The 26,264-nt window shown below is 38.7% G+C and overlaps 2 protein-coding genes across 2 annotated transcripts in view; both read left to right on the top strand.

Annotated features, from left to right (window-relative positions):
* The window catches only part of KDM4C (lysine demethylase 4C), a 437,653-nt gene that overhangs the window by 143,584 nt on the left and 267,805 nt on the right, over positions 1–26,264 (top strand). The window lies entirely within an intron of this gene.
* Positions 13,165–13,484, top strand: LOC110573831 (metallothionein-1X). Its single transcript, XM_021682439.1, has one exon. It carries the CDS (start codon positions 13,219–13,221, stop codon positions 13,402–13,404), a length of 186 nt encoding a protein of 61 aa, XP_021538114.1. The 5' UTR covers positions 13,165–13,218; the 3' UTR covers positions 13,405–13,484.

Consider the following 26,264-nt stretch of genomic DNA (forward strand, 5'->3'; position numbering starts at 1 on the left):
GCCTGGAGTTCTAAAGGTCACTGGGCTTGGCTTGGGAAGAGCCTGGAGGGCACTGGGGCTGCTCTTGGAAAGAAGGCAAGCAAACAACCCATGGACATACAGTGTGGAAATAGTGATCTGAAAAGCTCATGGGTCGCACAGTGGGGAGGTTATTTGCTCATCTCAGAGCGTATCCCAGAGAGGCAGTGTTCACAGAGAGACCCCTCTAGGAGCAAAGGAATGAGCAAGTGCCATTTCCCTTCCCCACCCCTCAGCATAAACACAGGGCCAACTACAGGAACCAGCCTAGCACTGACACTTGCTACCTAACTTGCTTACACCAAGCACCAACCCCCCGCCCCCGCAACTCCCCCGTTCCCCCCCCACCCCCCGGCTTTGATGAAATCGCCCTTCCCAGACAGCTTGCTTCAGTCCCAGTGCAGCAGATCCCTTCCCCCAGAAGAGCAGCCCAAATCCCCACCAAAATCCTATCTCACAACCTGGGAGTTTGTGGAGCCTCAGTTCCAGTGGTGGTGGCAACAGGCCTCATTTCACAAGCAGACCAGAGCACACCTAGTTAAAACATGCCACATTTAGGCCAGGGACCAAACACTGCCCACAACAGGCAAAGAGCCCTGAAGGATAAAGCGACCAGGACAAAACAGCAGAGGACATGCAACACACATTGGAGACACTCCTGGAAGTGTCTGGGGTTCCCATGTGCCTACAACAGGCAAAGAGGCCTGAAGGATAAATTGACCAGGACAAAACAGCAGAGCACACGCAGCACACATTGGAGACACTCCTGGGTCAATGGGTTCAAACTTAAATGACCATCAACTTAATATAGACTGCTATATGCAGAAGAGGTTATTATACAAACTTAATGGTAACCATATATAAAAAACCACTAATATGTAAAGAATAAAGAGAAAGAAATCCATATATATATCACTAAAGGAAATCAGCAAACCATGAAAGAAAGAAAGACAAGAAAGGATCAGAGAATATTGTCAGAAACAACCACAAAACAAATAATAAAATGACAATAAATACATATCTGTCAGTAATTACTTTGAATGTAAATTGACTAAAGGCTCCAATCAAAAGACATAGTGTGACAGATTAGATAAAAAAAAAAAAAAAAAAAAACAAGACCCATGTCTATGCCGCCTATAAGACACTCATTTTAGACCTAAAGACACCTGCAGATTGAAAGTAAGGGGGTGGAGGGGCACCTGGGTGGTGCAGGTGGTTAAGCGTCTCTTGGTTTTGGCTCATGTTGTGATCTTGAGCCTCACGTCAGGCTCCATATTCATCATGGAATCTGCTTAGGACTCTCTCTCGCTCTGCTCCCCTACCACGCTTATTTTTTCTTTCTCTCTAAAAGAAATAAATAAATCTTTAAAAAAAAAAAAGGAAAGTGAAGGGATGGAGAAACATCTGTCATGCAAATGATGTCAGGAGAAACCTGGGGTAGCAATATTTATATCGTACAAACTAGACTTTAAAACAGACTGTAACAAGAGACAAGGACACTATATCATAATAAAGGGGACAATCCAACAAGAAGATATAACAATTGTAAATATTTATGCACCCAACATGGGAGCACCCAAATACAAAAAACAGGTAATAACAAACACAAAGGAACTAATTGATAATAACACAATAGTAGGGGAGTTTAACAGCCAACTTATATCAATGGACTGATCATCTAAACAGAAACTCAACAAGGAAACAATGGCTTTGAATTACACACTGGGCCAGATGGACTTAACAGATATATTCAGAGCATTCCATCTTAAAACAGCAGAATACATATTCTTTTCAAGTGCATGTGGAACATTCTCCAGAGTAGATCACATATTAGGCCGCAAAACAAGCCTCAAAAATTCAAAAAAATTGAAGTCCTACTATGCATCTTCTTTGCCCACAATACTACGAAATTAGAAGTCAATCACAAGAAAAAATCTGGGAAGACCACAAATATATGGAGGTTAAATAACATGCTACTAAACAGTGAATGGGTCAACCAAGAAATAAAAGAAGAAATTGAAAAGTATATGGAAACAGATGAAAATGAAACACAATGGTCCCAAACCTCTGGGATGTAGCAGAAGCAGTTCTAAGAGGGACTTTTATAGCAATACAGGCCTTCCTCAAGAAGCAAGAAAAATGTCAAATAAACAACCTATCCTTATACCTAAAGGACTTAGAAAAGTCCTAAACGAACCTAAAACCAGCAGAAGGTAGGAAATAATAAAGATTATAGTGGAAATTAATGATATGGAAACGAAAAATACAGTAGAACAGATCAATGAAAGCACGAGCTGGTTCACTGAAAAAAACTCAGTAAAATGATAAACCTCCAGTCAGACTTATCAAGAAACAAAGAGAAAGGACCCAAATAAATAAAATCACAAATGAGAGAGGAGAAAAAACAACCAACACCACAGAAATACAAATAATTATAAGAGAATATTATGAAAAACTATATGCCAGCAAATTAGACAACCGAGAAGAAATGTATAAATTCCTAAAACATATAAACTACCAAAACCGAAACAGGAAGAAATAAAAAATTTGAACAGACCAATAACCAGCAAAGAAATTCAATCAGTAATCCAAAAACTCCCAACAAACAGAAGTCAGGGCCGGATGGCTTCGCAGGCAAATTCTACCAAACATTTAAAAAAGAGTTAGTACCTATTCTACTCAAACTATTTCAAAAAATAGAAGAGGAAGGAAAACTTGAGGCTAGCATTACCCTGATATCCAAACCGGATAAAGACACCAGAAAAAATGAGAACTATAGTCCAATATCTCTGATGAACAGATATGCAAACCTCAACAAAATAGTAGTAAACAAGATTTAATAATACATTTAAAAAATCATTCATCACAATCAAGTGGGATTTATTCCTAGGTTGCAAGGTGGTTCAATATTCACAAATCAATCAACATGATACATCACATCAATAAAACAAAGGATAGGAACCATCTGATCATTTCAGTAGACACAAAAAAAGCATTTGACAAAGTACTACATCCATTCATGATAAAACCCTCAACAAAGTAGGTTTAGAAGGAACATACCTCAACATAATAAAGGCCATTTATGAAAAACCCACAGCTAACATCATTCTCAATGGGGAAAAATGGAGAGCCTTTTCCCTAAGGTCAGGAAGAAGACAAGGATGTCCAGTCTCACCACTTTTATTCAGCATAGTGCTGGAAGTCCTAGCCACAGCAATCAGGCAACAAAAAGAAATAAAAGGCATCTAGATTGGCAAGGAAGAAGTAAAACTTCCCCTATTGGCAGATGACATGATACTATATATCAAAAACCCCATAAACGCCACCAAAAAGTACTAGAAGTGATAGATTAATTCAGTAAGGTCTCAGGACACAGTCAATATACAGAAAATCTGTTACATTTCTATACAGTAATAATGAAGTAGCAGAAAGAAATTAATAAGACAATCCCATTTAGAATTGCACCAAAAATAATAAGATACCTAGGAATAAATCTAACCAGAGAGGTAAAAGATCTGTACTCTGAAAACTATAATAAACACTTATGAAAAGAAATTGAAGATGACATAAAGAAATGGAATGATATTCTATGCTTGTGGATTGGAAGAACAAATATTGTTAAAATGTCTGTACTACCCAGAGCAATCCAAACATTTAATGCAATCCCTATCAAAATACCAATAGCATTTTTCACAGAACTAGAACAAACAATTCTTTTTTTTTTTTTTTTTTTTTTAAAAATTTTTTTTATTTATTTGAGACAGAGAGAATGAGAGACAGAGAGCATGAGAGGGAGGAGGGTCAGAGGGAGAAGCAGACTCCCTGCCGAGCAGGGAGCCCGATGCGGGACTCGATCCCGGGACTCCAGGATCATGACCTGAGCCGAAGGCAGTCGCTTAACCAACTGAGCCACCCAGGCGCCCTAGAACAAACAATTCTAAAATGTGTATGGAACCACAAAAGACCCCAAATAGCCAAAGCAGTCTTGAAAAAGCAAAGCAAAGCAAAGCTGGAGGCATCACAATTCTGGATTTCAAGTTATATTACAAAGCTGTAGTGATCAAAACAGTATGGTTCTGGCACAAAAATAGACACAGAGATCAATAGAACAGAATAGAAAACCCAGAAATAAATGCACAATTATATGGTCAATTAATGTTTGACAAAGCAGGAAAGAATATCCAATAGGAAAAAGTCTCTTCAGCAAGTAGTATTGGGGGTGTGCCTGGGTGGCTCAGTCAGTTGGGCATCTGCCTTCAGCTCAGGTCATGATCCCAGGGCCCTGGGATTGAGCCCTGCGTCAGGTTCCCTGCTCAGTGGAGAGCCTGCTTTCTCCTCTCCCTCTGCTGCTCCCCCCCCCCCGCTTGTGCTCTCTCTCTCTCAAAAAGATAAATAAAATCTTTAAAAATAAAAATAAATAAAAACAAAAAAGAAGTGGTATTGGGAAAACTGGACGGCAGCATACGAAAGAATGAAACTGGACTACTTTCTTATATCATACACAAAAATAAATACAAAATGGATTAGACACCTAAATGTGAGAACTGAATCCATAAAAATCCTAGAAGAGAACACAGGCAGTAACTTCTTTGACATCATCTGCAACAACTTTTTTCTAGATATGTCTCCTGAGGCAAGGGAAACGAAAGTACAAATAAACTATGGGACTACATCAAAATAAAAAGTTTTTGTACAGTGAGCAAACAGTCAACTAAACTAAAAGGCAACCTACAGAATGGGAGAAGATATTTGCAAGTGACATATCTGATAAAGGGTTAGTATCCAAAATATATAAAGAACTTCTAAAACTCAGCACCCAGAAAACAACTAATCCAATTAAAAATGGGCAGAAGACAATGAACAGACATTTCTCCAAAGAAGACATATAGACACATGAAAAGATGCTTATCATCACTTACCATCAGGAAAATGCAAATCAAAACTACAAGGAGACACCACCTCACACCTGTCAGAATGGCTAAAATTAACAACACAGGAAACAGCAGATGTTGGCAAGGATGCAGAGAAAGGGGAACCCTCTTAAACTGTTGGTGGGAATGCAAACTGGTGCAGCCACTGTGGAAAAGAGCATGTTAAAATGTTAAAAATAGAACTACCCTATGATCTAGCAATTGTACTTACTTGGTATTTACCAAAAGAATACAAAAATATGAATTCGAAGTGATACATGCATCTATATTTTTATGGTAGGATTATTTACAATAGCCAAATTATGGAAGCAGCCTAGGTGTCCATTGATTGGTAAATGGATAAAGAAAGGGTCACACACACACACACACTGGAATATTGCTCTGCCGTAAAAAAGAATGAAATCTTGCCCTATTTCAGCAACATGGTGGAGCTATTAGTGTATTATGCTTAGTGAAATATGCCAGAGAAAGACAAATACCATACGATTTCACTCACATGTAGATTTTAAGAAACAAAACAAATGTGTGAAGTGAAAAAAAAAAAAAGAGAGACCGACAAACCAAGAAACAGACTGTTAACTCTGGAGAACAAAGTGATGATTACCAGAGGGGAGGTGGGTGGGAGGATGGGTGAAATAGCTGATGGGGATTAAGGAGTGCACTTATGATGAGCACTAGGTGATGTAGGGAATGGTTGAATCAGTATATTGTACACCTGAAACTAATTGAACACTGTATGTTTACTGAAGTTATGATAAATACTTAGAAAAAGTGGCACAGAAAGTCTAAAGTAGAGATGCTACAATGTATACAATGGAGACAGTCCTATCAGTTGCTGTAGTCACTGTTCAGACCTCTCATTTAATCCTTATATCACTTATTTGAGGTAGGAGGAAACTGAGGCAAACAGGTGAAATGTCTCCCCCTGGTTGATGCACACCCAAAGGAGCAGATCCAAACTGTGACCTGTTTGTGGCCCTTTCCACTAAGTCATTTGTTTTGAATCCTGGAATGATTTTTGTCTCTAGAGGGCATTTAACAATGTCTAGGGACATTTTTGAATGTCACGAAATGGGAAGTGTCACTGGCATCTAGTGAAAAGAGGCCATGGGTGCTGCTAAGCATCATATGATGCACAGGACAGTGCCCTACATCAAAGTATTATCTGGCCCCCAAATGTCAATTGTGCAGTGATGGTATTAACTCTACTACCACACTTTGTAACCATCCTTCATCCAGACTTCTATTAAGTTTCTCTTTTAGCTGAAGAGCTAATTTAAGAAAAAGACAGTTTATCTTATTCTTAGTTTTTTTTTTATTGTACAGGATGTGTCATGAGTTCATTTACATACATCTTCAGTAGTAAAATATTGAAGTATTTTAATTCCATAAGAAATATGTATCTCATCTACTAATACTATATTTAAAAGGCATAGGATAAACTATCAGCATAAATTGAATCAGCTTTTCTAAAACACATTCTGGAATTCTCCTATGGGAACAGTAGGCATTAGAATGTTAACTTTAGAAAAGCCTTTAGTAGATTCTGACAGGTAATTATGCCAGCAGGTTCTAAATCCCTTGGTTTCTTTAATTCTGCAGGTGGTGCCTAAGGAAAAGATAAATACCAGCATTACCTATTTGAAGCAGGTCTTAGTTATCTGCTGCATGCACTGCTGGGGGAGGAGCATAGCTATCAATGGTTGAAATGAAACAGATTTAAGAAAGGAATACCTTGGAACATATTCAGGGTCGGCTTTCCTTATGGAAAAAAGTGATTCTGATAAACTGTGTTCTTCCTCTGGGAACCTGGTTCTGTCAATAACTTTTAGACTAAAGTGGTGCAAAAATTTTAAAAAGAATGCTATATTAATGATAAACTTTAAAGGGGGAAATAAATTCCCTTCTAGTACAATTGAACTTGATGGTAATTTGTTTAATATTTACTTATGTATAGTTTTAATATACATGTAAGGCAATGTATAATCTCAAAAGAAATAAACATTTTAGTCAAGAACACAAAAGCTTGGCAGTAAGGTAAAGATTGAAGTGATGGCAAGGATTTTTGCATGTTTGTTTTTAGAATGAATGGTCCTTTGAATTATAATTTTTCCAGATCTTCCCTATTGTAAAACTCATTGTTAAAATCAGAGTTGGGTAATTTTTTCAAAAATTAAATTTGAATACTGGTATATATTCTCCTATAATTTTTATAGAGAACTATAATTGAATATGACTTGATACTTTTCTAAAATTTAATATTTTATGACCAAGTTGAGGCTAATTGTTAATATTCAGGATTTTTAAAAATAATATTTTAAATATTGAAGTATGCCTGTATTCCTACTTGTTCAATTTCTTTTTTTTTTAATTTTTTAAATTTTTTTATTCTTACGTTAATCCCCATATATTACATCATTAGTTTTAGATGTAGTGTTCCATAATTCATTGTTTGTGCATAACACCCAGTGCTCCATGCAGAATGTGCTCTCCTCAATACCCATCACCAGGCTAACCCATGCTCCCACCCCCTTCCCCTCTAGAACCCTCAGTTTGTTTTTCAGAGTCCGTCGTCTCTCATGGTTCGTCTACCCTTCTGATTTCACCCCTTCATTCTTCCCCTCCTGCTATCTTCTTCTTCTTTTTTTTTTTCTTAACATATATTGCATTATTTGTTTCAGAGGTACAGATCTGTGATTCAACAGTCTTGCACAATTCACAGTGCTTACCAGAGCACAAACCCTCCCCAGTGTCTATCACCCAGTCACCCCATCCCTCCCACCCCACCCCCCACTCCAGCAACCCTCAGTTTGTATCCTGCGATTAAGAATTCCTCATATCAGTGAGATCATATGATACATGTCTTTCTCTGTTTGACTTATTTCACTCAACATAATACCCTCCAGTTCCATCCACGTCGTTGCAAATGGCAAGATCTCATTCCTTTTGATGGCTGCATAATATTCCATTGTATATATATATATACCACATCTTCTTTATCCATTCATCTGTTGATGGACATCTTGGCTCTTTCCACAGTTTGGCTATTGTGGACATTGCTGCTATAAACATCGGGGTGCACGTACCCTTTCGGATCCCTACTTTTGTATCTTTGGGGTAAATACCCAGTAGTGCAATTGCTGGATCGTATGGTAGCTCTATTTTCAACTTTTTGAGGAATCTCCATACTGTTTTCCAGAGTGGCTGCACCAGCTTGCATTCCCACCAACAGTGTAGGAGGGTTCCCCTTTCTCCGCATCCCCGCCAACATCTGTCGTTTCCTGACTTGTTCATTTTAGCCATTCTAACTGGTGTGAGGTGGTATCTCATTGAGGTTTTGATTTGGATTTCCCTGATGCCAAGTGATGTTGAGCACTTTTTCATGTGTCTGTTGGCCATTTGGATGTCTTCTTTGGAAAAATGTCTGTTCATGTCTTCTGCCCATTTCTTGATTGAATCATTTGTTCTTTAGGTGTTGAGTTTGATGAGTTCTTTATAGATTTTGGATACTAGCCCTTTATCTGATATGTCATTTGCAAATATCTTCTCCCATTCTGTCGGTTGTCTTTTGGTTTTGTTGACTGTTTCCTTTGCTTTGCAAAATGTTTTATCTTGATGAAGTCCCAATAGTTCATTTTTGCCCTTGCTTCCCTTGCCTTTGGCGATGTTTCTAGGAAGAAGTTGCTGTGGCTGAGGTCAAAGAGGTTGCTGCCTGTGTTCTCCTTTAAGATTTTGATGGACTCCTGTCTCACACTGAGGTCTTTCAACCATTTGGAGTCTATTTTTGTGTGTGGTGTAAGGAAATGGTCCAGTTTCATTCTTCTGCATGTGGCTATCCAATTTTCCCAACACCATTTGTTGAAGAGACTGTCTTTTTTCCATTGGACACTCTTTCCTGCTTTGTCAAAGATGAGTTGACCATAGAGTTGAGGGTCCATTTCTGGGCTCTCTATTCTGTTCCATTGATCGATGTGTCTGTTTTTGTGCCAGTACCATGCTGTCTTGATGATGACAGCTTTGTAATAGAGCTGGAAGTCCGGAATTGTGATGCCGCCAGCTTTGCTTTTCTTTTTCAACATTCCTCTGGCTATGCGGGGACTTTTCTGGTTCCATACAAATTTTAGGATTATTTGTTCCATTTCTTTGAAAAAAGTGGATGGTATTTTGATGGGGATTGCATTGAATGTGTAGATTGCTCTAGGTAGCATTGACATCTTCACAATATTTTTTCTTCCAATCCATGAGCATGGAATGTTTTTCCATTTCTTTGTGTCTTCCTCCATTTCTTTCATGAGTATTTTATAGTTTTCTGAGTACAGATCCTTTGTCTCTTTGGTTAGATTTATTCCTAGGTATCTGATGGTTTTGGGTGCAATTGTAAATGGGATCGACTCCTTAATTTCTCTTTCTTCTGTCTTGTTGTTGGTGTATAGGAATGCCACTGACTTCTGTGCATTGATTTTATATCCTGCCACTTGACTGAATTCCTGTATGAGTTCTAGCAGTTTTGGGGTGGAGTCTTTTGGGTTTTCCACATAAAGTATCATATCATCTGCAAAGAGTGAGAGTTTGACTTCTTCCTTGCCAATTTGGATGCCTTTGATTTCTTTTTGTTGTCTGATTGCTGTGGCTAGGACTTCCAATACTATGTTGAATAGCAGTGGTGATAGTGGACATCCCTGCCGCGTTCCTGACCTTAGGGGGAAAGCTCTCAGTTTTTCCCCATTGAGAATGATATTCGCTGTAGGTTATTCATAGATGGCTTTTATGATATTGAGGTATGTACCCTCTATCTCTAGACTCTGAAGAGTTTTGATCAAGAAAGGATGCTGTACTTTGTCAAATGCTTTTTCTGCATCTATTGAGAGGATCATATGATTCTTGTTCTTTCTTTTGTTAATGTATTGTATCACATTGATTGATTTGCGGATGTTGAACCAACCTTGCAGCCCAGGGATAAATCCCACTTGGTTGTGGTGAATAATCCTTTTAATGTACTGTTGGATCCTATTGGCTAGTATTTTGGTGAGAATTTTTACATCCATGTTCATCAGGGATATTGGTCTGTAATTCTCCTTTTTGATGGGGTCTTTGTCTGGTTTTGGGATCAAGGTAATGCTGGCCTCATAAAATGAGTTTGGAAGTTTTCCTTCCATTTCTATTTTTTGGAACAGTTTCAGAAGAATAGGTATTAGTTCTTCTTGGAATGTTTGGTAGAATTCCCCTGGGAAGCTATCTTGCCCTGGGCTTTTGTTTGTTGGGAGATTTTTGATGACTGTTTCAATTTCCTTAGTGGTTATAGGTCTGTTCAGGTTTTCTATTTCTTCCTGGTTCAGTTTTGGTAGTTGATACATCTCTAGGAATGCATCCATTTCTTCCAGGTTATCTAATTTGCTGGCGAGAGTTGCTCATAATATGTTCTTATCATTGTTTGTATTTCTTTGGTGTTGGTTGTGATCTCTCCTCTTTCATTCATGATTTTGTTGATTTGGGTCATTTCTCTTTTCTTTGAGAAGTCTGGCCAGGGGTTTATCAATCTTGTTAATTCTTTCAAAGAACCAGCTCCTAGTCTCGTTGTTCTGTTCTACTGTTCTTTTAGTTTCTATTTCATTGATTTCTGCTCTGATCTTTAGGATTTCTCTTCTCCTGCTGGGTTTAGGCTTTATTTGCTGTTCTTTCTCCAGCTCCTTTAGGTGTAGGGTTAGGTTGTGTACTTGAGACTTTCTTGTTTCTTGAGAAAGGCTTGTATTGCTATATGCTTTCCTCTTAGGACTGCCTTTGCTGCATCCCAAAGATTTTGAATAGTTGTGTTTTCATTTTCATTGGTTTCCATGTATTTTTTTAATTCTTCTTTAATTTCCTGGTTGACCCATTCATTCTTCAGTAGGATGCTCTTTAGCCTCCATGTATTTGAGTTCGTTCTGACTTTCCTCTTGTGATTGAGTTCCAGTTTCAAAGCATTGTGGTCTGAAAATAGGCAGGGAATGATCCCAATCTTTTGGTACTGGTTGAGACCTGATTTATGACCTAGGATGTGATCGATTCTGGAGAATGTTCCATGGGGACTAGAGAATAATGTGTATTCCGTTGCTTTGGGATGGAATGTTCTGAATATGTCTGTGAAGTCCATGTGGTCCAGTGTGTCATTTAAAGTCTTTATTTCCTTGTTGATCTTTTGCTTAGACGATCTGTCCATTTCAGTCAGGGGGGTGTTAACGTCCCCCACTATTATTGTATTGTTGTCGATGTGTTTCTTTGCTTTTGTTATTAATTGCCTTATATAATTGGCTGCTCCCATGTTAGGGGCATAGATATTTACAATTGTTAGATCTTCTTGTTGGATAGACCCTTTAAGTAGGATATAATGTCCTTCCTCATCTCTTATTACAGTCTTTTTTTATAATCTAATTTGTCTGATATAAGGATTGCCACCCCAGCTTTCTTTTGGTGTCCATTAGCATGGTAAATGGTTTTCCACCCTCTCACTTTCAATCTGGGGGTGTCTTTGGTTCTAAAATGAGTCTCTTGCAGACAGCATATCAATGGGTCTTGTTTTTTAATCCAGTCTGATAGCCTGTGTCTTTTGATTGGGGCACTGAGCCCATTTACACTGAGCCCATTACATTACTATTGAAGGATAGGAATTTAGTGCCATTGTATTGCCTGTAAGGTGACTGTTACTGTATATTTTCTGTGTTCCTTTCTGGTCTGTTGCTTTTAGGGTCTCTCTTTGCTTAGAGGACCCCTTTCAAGATTTCTCGTAGAGTTGGTTTTGTGTTTGCAAATTCCTTTAGTTTTTGTTTGTCCTGGAAGCTTTTTATCTCTCCTTCTATTTTCAATGACAGCCTAGCTGGATATAGTATTCTTGGCTGCATATTTTTCTCATTTAGTGCTCTGAATATATCCTGCCAGTCCTTTCTGGTCTGCCAGGTCTCTGTGGATAGGTCTGTTGCCAGTCTAATGTTTCTACCAATGTAGGTTACAGATCTCTTGTCCTGAGCTGCTTTCAGGATTTTCTCTTTGTCTATGAGACTCGTAAGTTTTACTATTAGATGTCAGGGTGTTGACCTATTTTTATTGATTTTGAGAGCGGTTCTCTGTGCTTCCTGGATTTTGATGCCTGTTTCCTTCCCCAAATTAGGGAAGTTCTCTGCTATAATTTGCTCCATTATACCTTCTGCCCCTCTCTCTCTTTCTTCTTCTTCTGGGATTCCAATTATTCTAATATTGTTTCGTCTTATGGTATCACTTTTCTCTCGAAGTCTGCCCTCATGATCCAGTAGTTGTTTATCTCTCTTTTTTCAGCTTCTTTATTTTCCATCATTTGGTCTTCTATATCACTGATTCTCTCTTCTGCCTCATTTATCCTAGCAGTTAGCGCCCCCATATTTGATTGCACCTCATTAATAGCCTTTTTGATTTCTACTTGGTTAGATTTTAGTTCTTTGACTTTTCCAGAAAGGTTTTCTCTAATAACTTCCATATTTTTTTCAAGCCCAGCTAGTATCTTTAAAGTGATGATTCTGAACTCTAGATCTGACATCGTACTAATGTCCGTATTGAGTAGGTCCCTGGCAGTCAGTACTACCTCTTGTTCTTTTTTTTGAGGTGATTTTTTCCGTCTTGTCATTTTGTGCAGCGGAGAATAGATGAATGAGAGAACAAAATGCTAGCAGAGTAACAGCATCCCCAGAAAATATACTCTAAACAAATCAGAAAAGACCTGAAGCAGTGGAAAAAGAAACGGAAAGAGAGAAAAAAGAAAAAGAAAAAAAAGAAAAAGATAAAGATAAAAACAAACAAAAACAAACAAAACAAAACAACAACAACAAAAAAAACCAGAATGTGATCAAATATGATCAGGCTGGTATATAGATCAGTGCCACACACTAGATTTGGGGTGTATTTTGGTCTTTTAGAAGAAAGTGCCTCCCAAAATTTTAAAGAAAGAAAAACTTATATATGTACAAAAATAAGGGTTGATATGATGAAGGGATGGAATATGACTGTAAAGATGGAGATTATAAAAAATTTCATAAAAGGAACTGATAAGAAGTTGTTTGAAAAAAGAAAGAAGAGGATTTAAAAAAAGAAAAAAGAAAAAAAAGGGAGAGAATGTGATCAGGCAGGGGAGTAGAAAAAACCATATACTAGAGATTTAGGGTATATTTTGATCTGGTAGAAAAAACTATCTCGACCACGCCTCCAGCCCACAGCCGTGTCTCTCCGTGTCGCCTGCTTTGGACCTCCATCCTCGACGCGACTCGAAATGGACCCCAACTGCTCTTGCTCCACCGTTGGCTCCTGCACGTGCGCCGGCTCCTGCAAATGCAAGGAGTGCAAATGCACCTCCTGCAAGAAGAGCTGCTGCTCCTGCTGTCCCGTGGGCTGTGCCAAGTGTGCCCAGGGCTGCATCTGCAAAGGCTCATCAGACAAGTGCAGTTGCTGTGCCTGATGCGGGGGAGCCTGCGCCCGATGTAAAAAAATTGTTGAATTTAAAAAAAAAAAAAAAGAAGAAACTATCTCAAAATTTTAAAGAGAGAACAACTTATATATATATATATGCCAAAAATATGGGTAACTACTATGAAGGGATAGAATATGACTCTAAAAATGAAAAATAAAAATGTTTTTTATTTTTTAATTTTTTAATTTTATTTATTTATTTATTTATTTTAAATATTTTTTATTTATTCATTTGAGACAGAATGAGAGAGAGAGAGAGCTCATGAGAGGGGGGAGGGTCAGAGGGAGAAGCAGGCTCCCCACCGAGCAGGGAGCCCGATGCGGGACTCGATCCCGGGATTCCAGGATCATGACCTGAGCCGAAGGCAGTCGCTTAACCGACTGAGCCACCCAGGTGCCCCTAAAAATGTTCTTTAAAAAAGGGATTGATAAGATGTTGGTTGAAAAGGGGAAAAAGAAAAATTCAAAAAAAAAAAAAGTTAAAAAAAATTAACTTTGAAAGACTAAGGAATCATGGTAAAAAAGCCATGAATTCTATGTGCAGTATTCCCCTAGCACTGGAGTTCTGCTGTTCTCATTGATCGGTAAACTTGGTCTTGGCTGGCTGTTCTCGCTGATCTTCTGGGGGAGGGGCCTGTTGCCGTGGTTTCCAAATGTGTTTGCCAGAGGCGGAATTGCCCCGCCCTTGCCCGGTCTGGGCTAAGTAATCTGCTCGGGTTGCTCTCCAGAGCTTTTGTTCCCTGCGAGCTTTCCGTACAGCTTTGGAGGCGGAGAGTGAAAATGGCGGCCTCCCAATCCCCTCCCCGGAGGAGCCGAGAACTCGGGGCCCTGCTCCTCCGTGAGCCCCCAGAGAAAAGCCGTCAGTCACTCCCGTCTCCCTGGTCTCCAGCCACACTCTGTGCTCACCCGGCCTGTGACTGAGCATTTCTATCTCTGCCACCCGACCCCAGGTGGAGTCTCCAAACCCAGCAGATCCGTGCGGTGCACTCCCGCGCGGCTCCTCCCGGGGGAGGAAGGTGAGTCTCCCCGGATCTGCTGCTTGTTGGGTCCCTGCTGTAGGAGCAGTGGCCCGACTTGCCGTGGATCATGGTTTATGGCAACCCCGAGCTGAGAGCCCGCGCCTGGGCTCTGCCTCTGCAGCTGGCTTCCCTGCTCTGCTACCTGGGAGCTCTGCCACACTCAGGCACTCCCGGTCTTTCTGTGACCCCAAAGGTCCTGAGACCACACTGTCCCGGAGGGTTCCACCCCCCGCTTAGCCACCAGAGTGACGTCCCTCGGCAGAGCAGACTTTTAAAAGTTCCGATTTTGTGCTCCGTGGTTCTATCATTTGCCAGAAGCGGCCGACGGAGGCCCCTCCCCCGCCGTCTATCCTCCCGAATATCGCCTCGGATTCACTTCTCCGTACGTCCTACCTTCCAGAAAGTGGTCGCTTTTCTGATGAGAGAGTTGTTGCTCTTCTTTTCTTCGATCTCCTGTTGAGTTTGTAGGTGTTCAGAATGGTTTGATCCCTATCCGGCTGAATTCCTGAGACCAGACGAAATCCAGGTCTCCTACTCCTCCGCCATCTTGCTCCCGACCATCCCTACTTGTCCAATTTCTTATAACTATGTTTTTTTATTCTGAAAATAATCCAGGACCTCATTTTTTTTTGAAAGTATGGTATAAAACAAAAGAGATTATAAAAGGGCCATTAAATATATTGCATTAATGTTCGCTCTGTAGTTTGTGTTACTTCTTTTGTCACTGAACAGCATAACTTTTTGCAGGTAATTACTTGACAGAAAAGTCTTGATTTCTGCCAATAAGGAATGTATATTCCACATACACAGCTTGAATTTTTTGACAATGTTATAAAAAGTGGATGAACAAATAGTAAATAGTAATAATTTGAAAATCTCAGCTTCTTGTTTAATAAAACCCATTGAATTACATCAGCAGACAAGTATACTTATGTTTAAGATTTCACATATTTTACTTGGATTTTAAAAGATAAATTTGCTTAATTTATTTTGGCTTTGAAATGAAAACCAGATTAGAGCCAGAAGGTAGCTCCAACACATGGAATTTATTCAAATCCTAGAGAGAAAGGAAATAAACCCATAAACCAGCTACATAAGAAAAAGATACCTTGTTATTTCAGGCTATCCAGATATATGTTTGTGTGTTTTCTTTTAAAACTCCATTACTCACTAAATTGGTGCTTTTACTTAAGTTAGGAAGATTCCCCCCAATTATGTAACCTTGTATCTATTTTAAGACTGTATAAGCTATAAAAAATGCAGATTTGTGGGTATGTGTATACATGTGAAGTAATACTTCACTTGATTTTGATTTGCTAAGCAAATCAATGCATAGATACTTTATCCATAGATAACAGGGCTTGAGAAAAAGACATTACCACTAGATATTTAATATTTTCACTTTTTATTTCAATGATGTCATCATCTCTTTTGAGATGTTGAGATAATACCATCTTAAGATAAACTGAAGGTTTCCCAGCTGAAATTATTCAGCCCATTCTGTTGCATTTTCTTATGTTGCTCCTGGTTTTATAGTTGACTGGTTTAGGTTGAGCGTCAGGCCTTCTGATGAATGAGAATGACCCTTGTCCTGACTATTTAGAGAATGGGAGGGTCTGTTCTCTGGGAGCCAGTTTGTAGAAAATTGCTGTGGGGGAACAGTATTTTGGAAGGTATGGAGTGTAGTGGTTATGAGCAAATGCTTTGGAGTAACTCCCACTTCTGCCACCTAATCACTGTGTGCCCTTATTCAGGTACTTATCTGCTCTGTGCTTTAGTTTCCTTATCTGAGGTAATAATACCTGTTTTACAGAGTTATCGTGGGAGGTACCTATGTAAGGATTTTAGCACAGTGCACAGCACATAGGAATGAGGACATTTTGATCAAATGCCTGTTATTATTGACCTGATTTCACGTATAGATTCTAGACCCAGATCTCCACAGTTACTTAAAATTATTTGGCCATTTTGCTATGTAGACTGTATCTACTTCAGACAGATACTGTAGGTCATAGCTACTATTTTTTTTTTAAGATTTTATTTATTTGACAGAGAGCGAGCGAGTGAGCGCATGCACAAGCCAGGGGAGCGGCAGGCAGAGGGAGAGGGAGAAGCAGGCTCCCTATATCCCAGGACCCTAGAATCATGGCCTGGGCCGAGGGCAGACGCTTAACCCACACAGCCACCCAGGTGCCCCGACCATAGCTACTTTTATTGGAGAAATAGAAAAAGCAGAATACTGTAACTAATTTATTATTATAGTCAATAGGAAAGAGCAGAATGAAAAGTTTATTGATGTCCATTGTGTTTACTAGACTTAATGGTCTCTTAACTACCTAGCTTTGGGGTTTTTTAAAAAAGAAGCTAAAAGCTTTCTAGGCTTTAAAAAGAAACATTACAAGTTTTAAAAAAGAATCATCATTATCATCATCATCATCATCAGTTAAAGTTATTCCTGCAAAAGCAGTAATATCTGTAATTTCTTCTTATCAAAAGGCTCTTGCTAGCCTCCTGGTTCCAAATACCTTTTAGGGAGATAATCTTTGTAGCTCACACTGTAAACTTCATGTGCTTTTATGGTTTAACATTGATCAGAAAAAGTAGAATTTAAATGGAAGACTGGACCCTGATTTTTTGTTTCTAAATGTATTAAATGTTAAGATGTATTTGTTTGATTTAGAAATTATACATTAGCAATTGAAGATCAGTTTTTTTGGTGTTTGTATGTGTGTGTGTTTTTTTTTTTTTTGAATCTCAATATGGCAGTTGAAATTTAGGTGCTGTCATGGAGGAGGAGTACAAGACCCTGAGATTTTTATGGGAGGTGAGGAGGAAGTACTCCCTAAAAACAGTAAAAAGGATGGGATCAGGATGTGTAGTTTTCTAAGGAAGTTACAACTGGCAATCTGTATGTAGTTTTTCATATTCCCCCCTGCCTTTTTTTAGTTGAGTTTTAAAGTTTGAAACTCTGAAAACAAAAACTGCAAATCGGCTTTTAAAAACAAATGGTCCTTGGTTGGTGGAAAGGTAAATAGTTGAATGGTGCCTAAGAAATTCTTTATATTGTACATAGCAATATACCCCTGAGGAGGGTATTTACCTTGCAGGGTTACTTAATGCAGTCAGGTTTTGCTTTGGGGATAATGCCAAATACTTAGTCTTCTTATTTGTAACATAGTAGGCTTATTACTGTGACTAAAAACAATCTTTGCTGTAGTACTGTGTATCGTTGGATATTGTTCTTTCTTATAGCAGAGCAAGCAGTTCTTACCTGTCGCACGCTGAGACTTCTCCCCACAGGATAGTGCATTGTCTCCTAAGTCTTGGGAACAGCCCCTTCCTCTTTTTTCCTTCTCTGCTGCAGAATAAATGTTTCAAATTTATGTTAGTCTATTTCCTTCTACACTTTTACAAATTGCTAACATATCCCATCTACATAAAATAGAACAGAGTAATTTATTCTAATTGCATATCTTGTGTTTGTGATCTCCTCCACCAAACCTCTAGCCAGAGGTTTCCGTGTTTGCTTGAATGATATATGTGTGTTTGTATATATAATTTAATATACAGTTGACCCTTGAGCAACATGGGTTAGAGGTGCTGATCCCCTGAGCAGTTGAAAATCCATATACAACTTTTGACTCTGCAAAAACTTGACTACTAATAGCCTAATGTTGAAGCATTACCGAAAACATGAAATCAGTTAACACTTACTTTGTATGTGTTATATATGTATTCTTATAATAAAGTAAATTAGAGAAAAGAAAATATTAAGAAAATCGTAAGAGAAAATACATTTATCGTACCACACTGTTTTTACTGAAAAAAATCCACATGTAAGTGGATGTGTTTAATTCAAACCCATTGTTCAAGGGTCAACTGTATATTGATATATCATATACATTGAATATATATCATATTTATATATTTGGTATATATTTAGTAAATATATTTATTTTATTTTTTCCGTGCCATAGCACCCATTTTCAGAGTTGCTTATGATCGTCCAGAGAATACTGCAGCTGGAAAAGAAAGGTTATGATTTTTTCTAAGTGAGTAAAACTCAGGTCTAAGAGTTTTTCAGGAGAACAAAATGAAACAGTAAGTCTTTTGTTCTTGTAAAGGAAGTTAATATTTTTTTTTGCTCTTTCTATCTAAAGGCTTTGATAGCTTAGCAATGTCGAAGAAAGAGAAAAGCAACCATACAAAGCTGTTTTTGGAAGGTACTTTAAATGAGAACAGTCTTCCAAAACTCTGCTGGTTTTTTAGTTGGCTAAGCCATGTGTTTGGTTTTTCAGCTGGCACTGTCTTCATTCTCCCTGATTTTTATAGCTTCCCCTTGGGAAATCAGAAAACTCCAAATCATCATAGCACTGCAGAGCCTTTTGAAGAGCTGTGTGTGGCTTAGGAGTTTATTTGTCAGTCTTCTATCATATATTTGGAATGGTTTTACTCCTATAAATCTTGTGCCTTTTTTTTTTTTAAGACTTATTTATTTGAGAGGCAGAGAACGTGCACAGCAGTGGGGTGGAGGGGCAGAGGGAGAGAATCTCAAGCAGACTCCATGCTGAGTGTGGAGCCTGACGAGGGGCTTGATCCCATGACCCTGAGATCATGACCTGAGCTGAAATCAAGAGTTGGATGCTTAACTGACTGAGCCACCCAGGCACCCCACACAACTTGTGCTTTTATAAATTTTGAGAAGGAGAGTCTGAGGAAAGAAGAAAGATGGTTAAAATTGTCTTTCTTATGTAAGCTTTTATTTTCTAGATATACCAATAATAAAATAGTAGCAATTTCATTGAAGTTAACTTACTCATGTTTCATTTAATTGGAATACATAAACCTATTACTCAAAGTAAAATTTTGTTATATTTTTCAGTTCTGCCATTAGTTTCTTTCATTCTTATATCAAATTCAGTGATGTTATAATTTTATTATAAACATTCTTTAGAGGGTGTTGATGTTAAATTTATACCTCATTACACTGAGTATAGTTTCCTAGAAATACAATAGATATTTTAAAGTTGGTGCATAGGCATCAGTGTGTGTCTAATAGATGAGTGTTCCTTGGTGTTTTAAAAGCTAATTATATTTGTAAAGATATATTTGAATATTATTATGTGATAGTCAACAAGTGACTCCCATCATCCCCTGCTTGCTCTCTCTTTCTCTCTCTCTCACACACACACACATGCACACATACACTAACTTTGAGGAAGAGATTTAGGTTTTTTTTTTTTTTTTTTAGAGATTTTATTTATTTATTTGACAGAGAGAGAGAAGACAGCGAGAGAGGGAACACAAGCAGGGAGAATGGGAGAGGGAGAAGCAGGCTTCCCACTGAGCAGGGAGCCTGACGTGGGGTTCGATCCCAGGATCCTGAGATCATGACCTGCGCTGAAGGCAGACGCTTAACGACTGAGCCACCCAGGCGCCCGAGATTTAGGTTTTATCCTGTGGTTAGAAACCACACACTTCTTGTTCGTGTCACATGTGCTCTAAACCTAGAGATAACAGTTCTCAGTCTGAGTATCATTTGAGATTCAAAATGTGAGCAGTTACTACCCATCATTGTCACTATGGAGAAAAATATGAGTACAACTTTTAAAAGTCTTTGTGGGAATCCTGACAATTTTCAGTTCCACCCCTACAAAAATAGGACCCAAATGCTAGAGGATTAATACTAATGCAAATAAATACTTGAATGTGAGAGACCTTAAAATCATCCACAAGGCAGAAATATTCTTTAAGTCATTTCACCTTTAAATTTTCATAATTACATTGAAATAATGGGGGAAAAGTATAGCCAACATTTAAGTACTTAAGTTTTCATTTCTGTTATATATTTCACCAGCATCTTGTTTAAACGAAATATGCATTTTTCTAGGCACATAAATATCCATACATCACTAAATGTATAACCACTGGTGTATAATGTATAATATCCATACACCACTTTTCTTACCTAGAAATTAATTACTTTATCATTTTAGTTTCTCTTTGGCTCTCTTCATTGTGTGAGCTTTATATAATACTTCAACTTTTACTTGATTTTGAAACTTCAAAATATTTATCCTATTCAGACTGATACTCTCATGCCTGAGAGGAGATCTCTGTTCCTTTCCAAATTGAGTCATGTATCCTCATTGTCCTTCCCCACCTTTCCTTGGTCTTCACCAGTGGGGCTTCATACTCTGTCCACAAGCACATCAGGGCTCAGTATCCAAATGGCCTTCAGCTCTGAAACCATTCCTGTACATGCCCATTAGCAGTAGGTTTCTCTCCTCAGATGGCACATTATTTCCTCATAGAATTTAGACTATTGCCTTATATATATTTGCTATTCAGTACATGATTTAAAATTTTAATCCCATAATAAAAGTTTTTTATGTTGAGTTAGTTTAATTGTAGTATAATTAATTAATTAATTTGATGTAGTGAGGATGAAAGTGCTTTTCCCTTCACTGCTGAACAGTGATCAGTAATTTATAGGACTTGATGAAAGGAACTAATTTAATGAAGATATGAATATAGATTTTATTCTTCTTTCCCTGATGAATGGTGTCATAGACAGCTAAGAAAATGCGTTCCTATTTTAGATGAGACTGATGAAGAATGAAGTTACTGTATTTCTATGAATTTTATCCTAAAATATAAGTTGGATATAATTTCCTGTTATGTGGACAGATCCCTAAAGGCAGGATCCTTTATCTTTTTATTTCAAAATTAAGATGTGTAAAATTTTACTGTTCTGGTACAGCATGGGTCCAGCATAAGATACTGGATGTATTTTCTTTATTCTGTTTGCAATTTCTGCTATTTGAAATTGATTTTTGTTTTGTTTTGTGGTAATTTTTCCTCTGCTTCTTTCTGTAAGATTGTCCTTCCTGGTGTCTTCCAGAATAGTTTTCTCTGTTTCCTGTGACTTAATATTATATTTAAAAAGATGATTTTCAAAAGCATTTATTTTTAGAAACAAATGTACAATAGCTTAAATTATGTAAAACAAATTCATTATGAGATTAATGGAACATATTCATGGAACACAGAAACTTAAAAAAAAAGCTACATATGTTTCATGGGATAATAATCTAATTTTGTTTTACCACTGGGTGTTAGCAGGAAGGCAGAATATGCTTGTAGCTAAGAGAAGCACGAGAGAGAAATGGAGTAACTTATTATCAGATGTGTCACCTCATATTGATCCTTGTGGCAGCCAGAGAAGGCTGTCTACTCCCTGCCATGGTCATGCTCAGCTTGGAACCACAGCAGACTCACCAGAGGCCCAGCAGTCAGTACCTAACAGTCTATAGGCCGTGACTAAATGTGTACATGCACAATAGAGGTTCACAAGGCTTTAGAAATGTTTGAATTACATAAATTGTCAACGTTTAAATATCAGGAGATTTCACATAAAACTCTGGAGTAACATGTTCACTTGAAAACCAGGATGATTTGAAAATCCTGCCCTGACATTCCCCCTGGGGCAGTATTTGCTGGGAGGTGAAAAAGAGGCTGTCTCCTTCAGACCATGCAAGCTCTGTCCAGTTCCTCAGTTCTCAGCTTGCCCCTCTCTAGTCAGCCACAGAGGTACTTTGGGCCCTACCGCTCCCTGTGCCTGCGCAGTTATTTTGTAGGTGCCCTGGCATACTGCATTTATTCATGTAACCTGCCTGGTTCTGTGGCTATTTGAATATGCTCCCTTCCAACTTTGGTGCTCCTTCAGTCAACTAGATAGTTAAATATGTTTTGTTTGTTTGTTTTACTGCTATTGTAATCTGATTCTTTGAAAATTGATTTTCTATGTTTTGGGCATGTGAGAATAATCAGTTAGGTTTAAACTAAAAAAGCCTACACAGGGAACTACAAATGTTGGCAAGGACGTGGAGAAAAAGGAACCCTCATGCACTGTTGGTAGGAGTGAAAACTGGTACAGCCACTCTAGGAAAACAGTATGGAGATTTCTCAAAAAATTAAAAATAGAGCTACCATATGATCCAGTAATTCCACTACTAGGTATTTACCAAAGAATATGAAAATACTAATTCAAAAAGATGTGTTCCTGTGTTTATAGCAGCATTATTTTCAGTAGCTAAATTATGGAAGCAGAGCAGGTGTCCATTAATCAATGAATGGATAAAGAAGTGGTATGTACATATGCATATACATATATAATGGAATATTAGCCATCAAAAGAATGAAATCTTGCCATTTGCAACAACATGGATGAATCTAGAGAGTATAGTGCTAAGTGAAATAAGTCAGAGAAAGACAACAGGATTTCATTTATATATGGAATTTAAGAAATAAATGGATAAAATAAGACAAACCAAGAAACAGACTCTTAAATATAGAGAACAAAATGATAGCCACCAGAGGGGAGGTGGGTGGGGGGATTAAGAGTACACTTACCACGATGAGCACTGAATATTTAGAATTGTTGAATCACTGTATTGTACACCTGAAACTAATTTAACACTGTATATTAATTCTGCTGAAATTAAAATATAAATAAATAAATAAATAAGAAGCAAGCCTCTACTGAACACCTGTATGCATAAGATATCTGTGTGCATAATAAAGCTTTCTAAGTTCCAAGGAAATTAAGAAGTGATGAAAATTCTAATTATCTTTCCTTAGAATTTCTGGAAGGAGAACTCATTATAATGAAGTTAAATATTAGTGTGTATACATAGGAGCTTGTTCTTTTTGCTTGGATGCTGCTGATGGATTTGCCTTCCTGGTTTGCACACTGACCTCCTTCCTGAGCCCTCCTTATCTGTGTTGGAGTGAGCTTGGCACTGTGGCACCATGCTGCTCTGCACGTGCATGACCCCTGTTCCTTTACAGACTTGAGTCCAGGTGACAAGGAGTCCTTTTTGAAGGGACTGTGGATATTAATTTGCAGAGTAGTTATTCTGAATGTATGTGCTTTCATCTCCTTTAGGATAGGTTAGGCCATATTGTGTTTCAGGGAAAATATAATTGCCTAAAAGTTTCAGGGAAAAGTAAACTAATTCTTAAAGATGAAACTGGTTTCTTATAATTTATCAAAAATATATCTACATTTGGTTTACTTTTCCCTTTCTTATTATGTCTGTTTGCTGTATTCATTTTTCTCATTTTTTAGTCCTTAGAGTTTTTTTTTTTTTTTCTTCTGTAATTATCCTCACAGCTAGTAGCCACTAAAACTTTTGTAATCTAGGTGTTAGGTACAGAATCTTATGGCTACTCTTTTACATAAGACAGTATCCGTTTATATTTCATGTGTCCTGAACTTCATTGAGTATCACTTCTCCCAAGAAGGCATGGGCTTAGCATAAACTGTGCCTCATTGTGCTTTCCCTCAGTTATGGTATTTCTTTCTTTAGGGCTTGTGAACCAACTGCTACTTTTTCCTTGTTTTAGGTCTGTGGATTTTTTTACTAATATGATTATATACTTTTGTAAATGAAGGCCTATATCTAGTGACAATCTGTCTTTCTTTTGAGAGTTTTGTCCTGTTATTCTATATACTGAAATAAAGTTCAAGATGAGGAACATAGAAGCATAGGAAAAAAAAAAAAAAGAATGTTCTAAAATACTAAGAAGTAGTTACCTCTGTGATAGAATTTCAGGAGTTTTTTAATCCTTTTAAAAAAAAAATATTAGAGAGAGAGAGCGCACACAAGCTCTCTGGGGGGGAGGGGCAGAGGGAGAGGGAGAAGCAGTCTCCCCACTGAGCAGGAAGCCCTACATAGGGCTTGATCCCAGGATCCTGAGATCTTGACCTGAGCAGATGCTTAACTGATTAACTGAGCCACCCAGGCACCCCAGGAGATTTTTAATCTTTTGTGCTTATCTCTATCGTCCAAGTTTGAAACAATCCAACATGATTTCCTTTAATCAGAAGAAAAGTTATAGACATTTTTAGAGCATAAATATTAAGAGAAGTAAATTTTCTTTAGAAATTTGTAAACATTTTAGTCATCATTTGAAAAAATTATTTTTATTTTTATTTTTTTTAAAGTTTTATTTATTTATTTGAGAGAGAGAGAGTGAGAGACAGAGAGCATGAGAGGGGGGAGGGTCAGAGGGAGAAGCAGACTCCCTACCGAGCAGGGAGCCAGATGCGGGACTCGATCCTGGGACTCCAGGATCATGACCTGAGCCGAAGGCAGTCGCTTAACCAACTGAGCCACCCAGGCGCCCGAAAAAATTATTTTTAAAATTTTGTTCTTTCTTTGACAAAATAGGACACCACTAAAGAGTTGCACAAGTAATTACCTGCCCCAGTAGAAACACTTTGGTCTCCTACTAAAGGGTATTTCAGTGCAGTGTGTGAAAATATGGCTTTCTGTACTAGAACCAACTGAAATGCTTGTTAAAAGTTCAGATTTCTGGAGGGGGCGGAGCAAGATGGCAGAGGAGTAGGAGACCTGGATTTCGTCTCCTCTCAGGAATTCAGCTGGATAGGGATCAAACCATTCTGAACACCTACAAACTCAACAGGAGATCGAAGAAAAGAAGAGCAACAACTCTTTCATCAGAAAAGCGACCACTTTCTGGAAGGTAGGACGTGCGGAGAAGTGAATCCGAGGCGATATTCGGGAGGATAGACGGCGGGGGAGGGGCCTCCGGCGGCCGCTTCTGGCAAGTGATAGAGCCGCGGAGCACAAAATCGGAACTTTTAAAAGTCTGCTCCGCTGAGGGACGTCACTCTGGTGGCTAAGCGGGGGGTGGAACCCTCCGGGACAGTGTGGTCTCAGGACCCACGGGTCACAGAAAGACTGGGGGTGCCTGAGTGTGGCAGAGCTCCCAGGTATCGGAGCAGGGAAGCCGGCTGCAGAGGCGGAGCCCAGGTGCGGGCTCTCAGCTCGGGGTTGCCATAAACTGTGATCCGCGGCACAGTCAGGCCACTGCTCCTCCAGCAGGGACCCAACAAGCGGCAGATCCGGGGAGACTCACCTTCCTCCCCCGGGAGGAGCCGCGCAGGAGTGCACCGCAGGGATCTGCTGGGTTTGGAGACTCCACCCGGGGTCGGGTGCCAGAGATAGAAACGCGCGGTCACAGGCCGGGTGAGCACGGAGTGCGGCTGGAGACCGGGGAGACGGGAGTGACTGACGGCTTTTCTCTGGGGGCTCACTGAGAAGCGGGACCCCGAGTTCTCGGCTCCTCCGGGGCGGAGATTGGAAGACCGCCATTTTCACTCTCCGCCTCCAAAGCTGTACGGAAAGCTCGCAGGGAACAAAAGCCCCGGAGAGCAAACCCCAGCAGATTACTTAGCTGGGAGGGGGCAAGGGCGGGGCAATTCTGCCTCCGGCAAAGACATTTGGAAACCACGGCAACAGGCCCCTCCCCAGAAGATCAGCGAGAACAGCCAGCCAAGACCAAGTTTACCGATCAATGAGAACGGCAGAACTCCAGCTCTAGGGGACTACTGCACATAGAATTCATGGCTTTTTTACCATGATCCTGTAGTCTTTCAAAGTTAATTTTTTTTTTAACTGTCTTTTATTCTTTTTTTATTCTTTTTGAATTTTTCTTTTTCCCTTTTTCAACCAACATCTTATCAATCCCTTTTTTTTTAAAAAAAAAACATTTTTATTTTTCATTTTTAGAGTCATATTCTATCCCTTCATAGTAGTTACCCATATTTTTGGCTTATATATATAAGTTGTTCTCTCTTTAAAATTTTGAGATAGTTTCTTCTAACAGATCAAAATATACCCTAAATCTCTAGTATATGGTGTTTTCTGTTCCCCTGCCTGATCACATCCTCTCCATTTCTTTTTTATTTATTTTTTCTTTTTTTAAATCCTCTTCTTTCTTTTTTCAAACAACTTCT

This window comes from Neomonachus schauinslandi, chromosome 13, assembly GCF_002201575.2.
Source record: "Neomonachus schauinslandi chromosome 13, ASM220157v2, whole genome shotgun sequence".
NCBI lineage: Eukaryota > Metazoa > Chordata > Mammalia > Carnivora > Phocidae > Neomonachus > Neomonachus schauinslandi.